Genomic DNA, 8,710 nt, shown 5'->3' with positions numbered 1-8,710 from the left:
TCACTATACAACATATTTTTTTTAAATAAAATAGGGGATCTCTAAATTTTTTAAATAATAAAAAGATAGAAGTTAAATATAGTTAATAAAAAATTAATAATATAAATTAATTTTTATCTTCATACTATCATACTTACTCAAAAATCACATCCAGAAAAGATATTAGCTTTCTAATTAAGGTGTATTGATCAGCAAGAAACTTTCTAAATTTTGAAACTTGTTGAACATACTATATTATTCTGTGGATAACGTTATAAGTACGTATAAAGTACATTTCTTTACTTGAGAAAAAGGCTCATAAAGTTGTCAAACAGATTGGTTGAACTAATTATTCAATTCCTCACTTCAACAATTGGTTTGAACTTCCCCCAAGGGAAACATCTTGGGAGGAATGGATGAATTGAAGGATACTTGCCGCCTTAAGGAAAAGGTGGGTTTGGAACTTGGAAGGGGAGAGTAATGATAGCACATGACTTGTATTGAATGAATCCAATGTATGCAAGAGTCTGCAAGCATGTGATTGATAATGATCAGGGGGTTGTAATGGTTTCTAAAATCAAGAGGGAAAGTGGCAAATACCTAAGAGAGTGGTAAGGATTTGCTATTTGTTAAAACTTCACTAGGTTGAGAGGTTAATTAGCATGTGCTGTTAAGGATTTGCTATTTGTTAGAACTTCATATGCTTAATTGTCCTCTAATTCATTAGGGAATTCTAAGACACGCCTATCTTAGAGATGGTAAGTTCGAGTAAATTCAATTAAACTTATTTGTTAAAATATGTTTTTATTTTAATACACTTATTTTTTTTTGTTTGTCTAAATTGTTTCTACTTAAAAAAAAACACAGTTGTGTTTATTTTAGAAAATAAATTTTATTTTCTTCTTAAAAAACACTTACATACAAACGTTTATTTAAAAGTTATTTTCTTAAGTTTAAACAAAATGCAACCTATCATAGAATCTATAAGTTCATGGATATCCTGCATACATAAATTTTTAACATAAGTACATATAAACAATATGTACAATGTGCAGCGGTTAAAATACAATTCTTCAAATTCAAACACATGGGACATGGCCTAATTGAACAACTAGCAAATACATGCACAATTGTCTCAACTCCTAAATCATTCCTACAATGTGAAACCACCTTTATGCAACACCATGGTCATTCTTGGGCACTCTTGAAAGCCACACCAACAAATGTACAGAAGACATTTATCTTCTTAGCCCTGTTCAGATAAATATTCCATAAGCTCTTACACAAAAAGAAATTAAAAATGTGAACTAAATTGAATTCCTTTTGTAAGTTAAAAACAATTTATGCACTTTAACTTTTGTAGAAGTTCTTCCATCTAACTTCTCTAAAAGTTGAAGTGAAAAGTTGATTTTAACTTATGGAAAAAATTTAATTTTTCTTTTTACATTCTTATTTTTCTCTCCTATGAATGGTTATGAAAAAGTTTATCTAAACATAAATTTTTAAGAGAAATTCATCCAAACAGAACCTTAGTTGAATTTTACTTTGTACATGATTTTCCATTCTGCTATCAGCTAGAAAACACCCTAAGACGATTGGTGATCCTCTGACGGCATATCGGACAATTGGTTAACCTAGATCCACAATCTCTACAAGTCTGCATTCCCAAAATAGTTAAATATCATAAAATAAACTATCCAACAACAGAACAGAAAGGGACCATGAATTTAATGAGGCTCACCATGTGACCACATCCAAATGCCAAATCCTTTTTATTGGTCAGACAAATAGCACAAGCCTACAAAATTTCGTTGGATAAAAACACAAGAAATAGTGTCATTATGCAACTTCAAACTCGATAGAAGAGGAAACCTTGTTTCAGCAATAACTCTACTAGAGCACTAATCATAGAGTAATAGTACCTATAATTGCTAAGTTTCTGAATTCTCATTTTGTGGTTAATAAGCCTAAAACCATAACTAAATTAAGCAAAGCTAATAAAATTGAGCAATTCTAGTGCCTAGTCTCTGTAAAATTGCTAAATTCTATTAACTTTGCTTAATTTAGTTATGGTTTTAGCCTTATTAACCACAATAAAAATTGTGGCTATAACATTTTTTCACATTAACTCAAAATTCATAGGTTTAGTGACATAAAAAAGTTTAAGGAGTAAGTTATGAAAGTGTTCAAACTACAAGGGTGTACCACAAAATAAGTTACTTGTTCTTTTTACACAATTTGACTTTTTAGGAAGTGATAAAGGAGAATATAATGAATCAGTCTAACTTTCAATCATATATATATACCATTTGGTTTCTCTCATCATCCATGAAAGTTGGCATATTGCTCAGAACGCGAGCTGGTGGCACAAGCCGGGAATATGGAGCTGGAGGAGGTCTTGGAACTATTTTATTTGATCTCCCTGTTGCACGACTTTTGGCAAAAAAGCAAGGAAAAAAATTATCATCAAACAGAAAATTGTAACAAATAATCACCTGAAGGAAACCACATTGCTTTCAAGAAATTTGTCCCCCAAATAGACACAAAGTTTATTGCATATGCTTTTACTTTTCATCTAATGAAACATAAGCCTTGTGTATAAGGAACCAACCCAAGTAGTTCAAGTTCAATGGCTGCTTTATATTGGAAAGGTATCTCCATAAGAGCAGCCAGAGCAAAAGCAGTTTCTTTTTCTGAGGGGCTTGATTTCTTGGTCATTATGTCAGTGAAGTTAACAAACTGCAAAACGAGAGAGATGCTTTTACTATAACAAACAAAGAAATAGCAAAGAATGCAAATAGGTAATGCCATTCAAATTTTTCTTCTATTGTAGTCATGCCTGAAAATTGTCAAAGTCGCGAGCGGGTATCTTGTCATCAAACTTCTTCATGTCTTCCCAGGGTCCATCACCAACTCCAACCAGAATAATAGAAAGGGGATATGAACTGGAAGCAAAAAAGTAGAAAACCAAAAATTAATGGTTGATTAAGAATCTGAATGTTTTGTTTTAATCTAACTGTTACAAAATACGAGGGAGTAAAACATTAGGGTGATCTCTATAAATAGATGGGACCTCAAACAATCCATATAAGTAAATTTATCACCTCGTCCAACTCAAAAATCAAAGTCATTAGGTTTGGAGATCCTTCTTACTTATATATTGTTCAACTTATCCATATTTTTTCAATGTGATGCACTCCAACACTAACATCATGATTAGATTTCTCTTAATGTTGAGGCTTACTTCCTTTATGTTTGATAATTTGTTTTGTTTTTTTAGATAGTTTTCATTTTATAACAATAAACAATTAATCTCATAAGCATCTTGGGTTGCTTTAATTATCAATATTCCATATGTACCTTGCATCAACTATTGCTTTGATTGTCCTTGCTTCTTGTGGACTGAGTTCTCCATGTTCAGATGCAGCACTTGTTGTAACCTTCAAATTGAACAAAATTATACAATCATGAGAATCGCATCACATGCATACAAACACAAAAGTAACATTATGTACCTGGCCATCTGCAACAATAACTAACACATGGAATTGGCCATGACTTTTCTCAACTATGTCTATTGCAGCCTCAATCACAGGAGCATAAGATGTTGGTCCTTCAAGCAAAATACAAATATTTCTTCAGCCATGACTCTAGTCTTAAGTTTATTAATGTTATGTTTGATATAGGTAATTAATGATGATTTTGTTATGTGATTTATTTCATAAAATGAGCATTTTTTTTTTGTTAACACAAATTGGAATGGATTTTCTATTCCTTGCTTCATTCTATATAACTAATAATTATCATTGCTTCTAGAGAGGTGAGATTGATTATTCTATACAAGCAGTTGGTACGTTGACTGTTCAAATAAAACTTTTTAACGAAACTAAAATGTACCAGTTTTTTAACCTGTCTTATTATGCTCAGTTTTCAAGATGAACCAAATGTAGAATAGAACTCATGTGTTATATTATGATTTGTTCCAATGTGTCTAGCAAATGCTATCTATGTTTTAAGGAATGAAATTTAATTTAATTTTCTAGAGTATCCTCATATATTTAATAAAATGAGGATTGTTATCCTTTCTAACTCTGATTTTTTTTAAAGAAAAATCATAATATAGTAGTGTGCAAAATGCAATCATTATCACAGTGTCACAAAGAAAATATGTAATAATAAATGAGTATCTGATCCAAAACAATGTACACACTTCAATTTTTTTTCAACAAATGAAATAACAACACTATAAGCTAAGATGAAAATTACCAGACAGTCTCAAATTTGGAACAACTTTTTGATAGCAAGCCAAAACTTCCTCAAAACCATGGCAAGGTGAATGATCACTGTGAAAGCTAAACACTTCTTGATCATGAGTGGTCGCTGTTTAGAGACAGAAGTTGAATCATTTTAATATTGGAAAAACTAACTTTCTTCGATACATTTTCAGCTGTAAGGATTAGGCCTTACCATCCCCAAAGCCAAAACATGGAATCAAGTTATCATCATCAAAGGGAGCAAGAGTCTTGCCAATAATAGAGATGGCTTTCTCATAGGGGTTAGCGGTACTTCCAATAGCATGAAGGCTTTTATTGTTGAATGAGACACTTCCTTCAATAACAACATGGATGCATTGGCTTTGTAGGCAAACAGTCAAAAAGCAATCATTTCAAAAGGAAATGATAACCAAATCACATACTTAATGTAAAACCAGAAATCATTTTCATGCCAATATAAGCTCTCAATTATGGGTTCATTTCATCTTTATACGGATTGCACAAGACGGGTGCAAGGATAAAGTAACTAAAACCTATGCTTTAGGTCCACCAATAAAAAAAATATTTGCTATTGATTTTTATGAAGTTAGAAAACCATATATGTTGGCAAAAAAGCCAAACAAATAGCTCTTTTAAAGTATTTTTTTTTCTTTAAATTTATTTTAGGTCCCTCTAACTGTTGGATCGATCCTATTTGCAGTGGATATGGATCATAGGATTACTCAGTTAATTTTTGTTTTATGTACTACTTACCAGTCCATTCATTGCTTTTTGTGAAATCAATTCCAAGGACAAGATTTGATGATTCTAAACCTTCCTTCCTCAAGGCAGTTGTAACCTGTAAGTAAAGAAAACATCAAAATCTTCAAGGGACACACTTACAAATAGCTTAGGGTAGTCACATACCGAAATTCATGAATAAATATTGGTCATATAATGAGTTCAATTAAGACCATCTTTGATGTCATTTGGAAAGTCAGTTTAGTTATAAGAAATTTTTAAAAGATTCAATATTCCAACTTTCACCATAGGAGATGATATAACTAACAGTTTTCTTCTTTTCTTGCCACTTTTGAAGAATGTTGTCCAAAAAACAGGTATTATTTACAATATACTGGACTATACAAAAACAGGTAGAAAAATACTTTCTTACAGGTATTATTTTCATAATGTAAATTTTATATTAAGGAAGTATATGCTTAGGACCAACAACGGTCCTGATTTAATATATATATATATATATATATGCTTAGGACCAACACACGTTTTGCATGTCATGAGGTGGTCCCACCAAAATAAAATTAAAAAAAAACATAAAAGGTCCCACATTTTCACGTGAGCACGTGAGTCACCAATAAATATAACTATTCACATTAAATTTTTTATGATTTGTCCTTTCACAGTTCCATTTTTGTTTGGATTTAATGAAAAAGCCAAAACTTCTTTATTCATTTGAATAAATATAACTATTCACATTAAACTTTACATGACTTTAATCTTTAAATATGTATTTTGTTATCATTTGAGGGAACTAAAGTTTTTTTAGGAAATTATTAAAAGAAATCTTAGACATAATGACATTTTTCAAACTTTAATTTTAAATCATTTTAAATGATATGCATGATTCATGTATTTAATTTATTAATTTTTATAATAATTATTTTAAAATTATATACATAATTATTTTTTATCAGATAATAATATAAAATTATTTTATACTATTAATATATGATCATCAAACTCATAATTTATTCTTGTAAAATAAAAAAAAAACTCAATTTGTTTAGACTAAAATTTTAAGCATCATTCCAACTAAACAATTACAGTATTATGTAACCATAAATAAATACAAATAAACCCCCTAAAAAAACAATTATTATGCTAGTTGTCATTTGTAGTTTTATTTTCATATTATAATTGCCAACAGTACTTTTCATTCCGGTTCATAGATTATGATTGACACTTTTAATGAAGAAAACGCGTTTTCGACAGCCGTGCCCCCTGCTGTCATATTAAGACTAATCTACTTTTTGAAAAAAAACTTTTAGTTGTAATATAATACCTCATTTTTATAAGATTCTATTCAAAAAGTTTGATGTCTTAATTATTATTATCTTATAATATTTTAAATTTTAATAATTAATATAATATTCTCTTTTTAAACATATAATTAAATTAATTATTTTTTAAATGTGTAAATCACTTAAAAGAGTCTTATATAAAAATGAAGATAGTATTTTTTTAAAATAAAAAATTAAAACGTAGATATAATTTTTAAATCTTTTTATTGTTTTTTAATTAAAAATTTAGAATTGGAATTCCATTATGATAATATGCATAATTAATGTTTACATTAAGTATAACTGTATAAGTTCAGGAAGTGAAACTTTAATTCTAATAATTAATTAAATAAAAATATTAAAAATATTTATGAAACTGTAACCAAATTTTGTTCTTTTTAATAATCATATTATATTTAAGATTTTAATTTTTGTAAAATAATTATATTATTAACTAATTAAAATTATTATTGGTGTATTTCTTTTTTTAATTCATTATAGGTTGCAACAAATAAATAATTATAATATAACATTATATTCTCAAAATGACTGAAAATTATGTTTTAACATATCTAAAAGTTATTTGTAAACGGTCCTGTAATTCATATAGTTTGATCTCACCTAATTTTATGAGTTGTACTTTTATCTAACAAAATTTATTTTAGATTTAATAATTTTTAATAAATTAGAACTAATAAAAAATATATATTAAACATATGTTATAAGATTATCTTTTATAAGTTTAAGTTTTGAAATTTTATTTGATACATTTCTTAGGTTGGTTTTGAAATATGTTTTGGATCATCTCAATCTTATCAGTGTTTTATGTTCTCTTGAAAATGTAATTATTTTAAATTATGTACTAATGATATATTTTTTATTTAAAAGATGATACAATATTATATTTATAATAATATTATTTATTATAAAAATATTTTTATTTTGAAATTTAACTATTCTTATTATAATAATTAATATATAGTATTAAAAAAAATCAAATTCACTCAATTAAATCGGATTGACTGAGTTTTGTTTCGCACATTTTAAGTCTCCATCAAACACAGAAGAGATTTTAGGAGAAAAAAAATCCAATCAAACTTTTAGACAAGATATTGAGAAAGATAATCTGCTCCTAACTTTTTCCTTTGCTCATCCAATCATCCATGCTCCCCACTCAAACAAAAGAAAGAAAAATATCTATTATCTACCTTTTTAGTCAACGCCGCAATTTGAGCCTAATTCACGCTTCAAAGTCTATCCCAAAATTCCATTTAAGAAAATTCACAAAGAGAACTAACCAATTCCGAGAGAAGCAGCAAGTTTTTATTTTTTTCATTTTTATTTTATTTTTTTTGGGTTGTTAAGCAGCAAGATGTTGAACACATGAACAAACAACCAGATAATTTGAATCTATATGAATTAATTAAAAAAATTAAATAAAAAAAGAGGAAGAGTAAGCTGAACAAACCTGTTCAAGGGTAGTGAAGTTATCAGGAATTAGAGCATATTTCTCTTTGGCAGATAGTTTTCCCGAACCCGTATTAAAAAACATAACCGGTGGTGGTGGTTCTCGCGGTGGTTCTAGCGACGGTGATGGTGATTGTGATGGTGATGATGGTGACTGTAATGATGATAAGGTTTTGTCTTTTGGAGAGGGAACTCTCCCTTTAACAACGTTTCTGGAAAATTGAGTGTCACGCTTTTTAGCATGCGAGTTTCCCATCGCAGCTTCATTCAACTAGGGAGGGATCGCAAAAATTGAACACACCCATATATATATATAAACAAAATTAAAAAATGAAAAAGGTGAAAAGAGTACGTATTGGGGACTATAAAATAGAAATAAAATAGTGGAAAACAAGGACGGAAGAAGAGAAAAAAAAAAAAAAAAGAATTAGATTCTCACTGCTATTGCTTCATTTCTTGGCTAACACAGTTATGATGACTTGTACTAAAGAGTGGACTTTATGGTAATGGCAAGGAGATAATGTGGTATAGACATAGTTGGATAAATATTGAAGAGTGGACAGTGGAGACCACTAATGACCGGTAATAGAAGGTGATTCCGGTAAACTAAATTTCTCATTTTGCATTGATGGGTCTATGATAATATATATCAATAATAAAATCCTGGGATGAGGACTTTGTGCTTTGCGTCTCAACACTTTCCACCACTTCCATCACTCTTGTTCTCCCACACAAATGAAAATGGGTCTCTTTTTCCCTTGAAATCGGCGCCCATCGCACCGCCAGCGCCTAATGTTTTTGCAATGAACAGAATCAGCTTATCAATATGGAACAGGGCTTGCAAAATTGTGTAGTCTTACTCGAGTAAGGATTAAGTTAATAAATTGAGTCAAAATGAGTTGTTGGAAACACCATTGATTTTTCTTTATG

The 8,710-nt window shown here is 29.3% G+C and overlaps 1 protein-coding gene across 5 annotated transcripts; it reads right to left on the bottom strand.

The window, feature by feature from the left end:
* Positions 1–988: 988 nt before the first annotated feature.
* Positions 989–8,486, bottom strand: LOC100795579 (E3 ubiquitin-protein ligase RGLG4). 5 transcript variants are annotated; one of them, XM_006585661.4, is made up of 13 exons: positions 8,220–8,486; positions 7,782–8,051; positions 5,007–5,091; positions 4,447–4,587; positions 4,246–4,359; positions 3,495–3,592; positions 3,340–3,419; positions 2,819–2,924; positions 2,591–2,718; positions 2,286–2,412; positions 1,721–1,777; positions 1,531–1,636; positions 989–1,231 (listed from the first exon to the last, which is right to left on the bottom strand). In XM_006585661.4, exons 2-12 carry the CDS (start codon positions 8,034–8,036, stop codon positions 1,550–1,552), a joined length of 1,278 nt encoding a protein of 425 aa, XP_006585724.1. In that variant the 5' UTR covers positions 8,037–8,051; positions 8,220–8,486; the 3' UTR covers positions 989–1,231; positions 1,531–1,549. The 5 variants fall into 5 exon arrangements, with proteins under 5 accessions (XP_006585724.1, XP_006585723.1, XP_003531811.1 ...); XM_006585660.4 differs by having other exon boundaries at positions 1,524–1,636; positions 8,220–8,485; XM_003531763.5 differs by having other exon boundaries at positions 1,508–1,636; positions 8,220–8,471.
* Positions 8,487–8,710: the final 224 nt, after the last annotated feature.

This window comes from Glycine max, chromosome 8 (genome assembly GCF_000004515.6).
Source record: "Glycine max cultivar Williams 82 chromosome 8, Glycine_max_v4.0, whole genome shotgun sequence".
In the NCBI taxonomy this organism is placed as follows: Eukaryota; Viridiplantae; Streptophyta; class Magnoliopsida; order Fabales; family Fabaceae; genus Glycine; species Glycine max.
Note: the sequence above shows the minus strand (reverse complement) of the source record. Positions and strands in the feature narration are given on the sequence as shown.

Excerpts from the sequence above, each read along its gene's own strand:
- LOC100795579 (XM_006585661.4), bottom strand. The coding sequence starts at position 8,036 with ATGGGAAACTCGCATGCTAAAAAGCGTGACACTCAATTTTCCAGAAAC. Across the intron at positions 4,588-5,006 it reads AAAAAGCAATGAATGGACTG|GAAGTGTCTCATTCAACAAT; the intron begins GTAAGTAGTACA and ends TTGTTATTGAAG. Across the intron at positions 2,413-2,590 it reads ATTGAACTTGAACTACTTGG|TCGTGCAACAGGGAGATCAA; the intron begins GTTGGTTCCTTA and ends TTTTGCCAAAAG.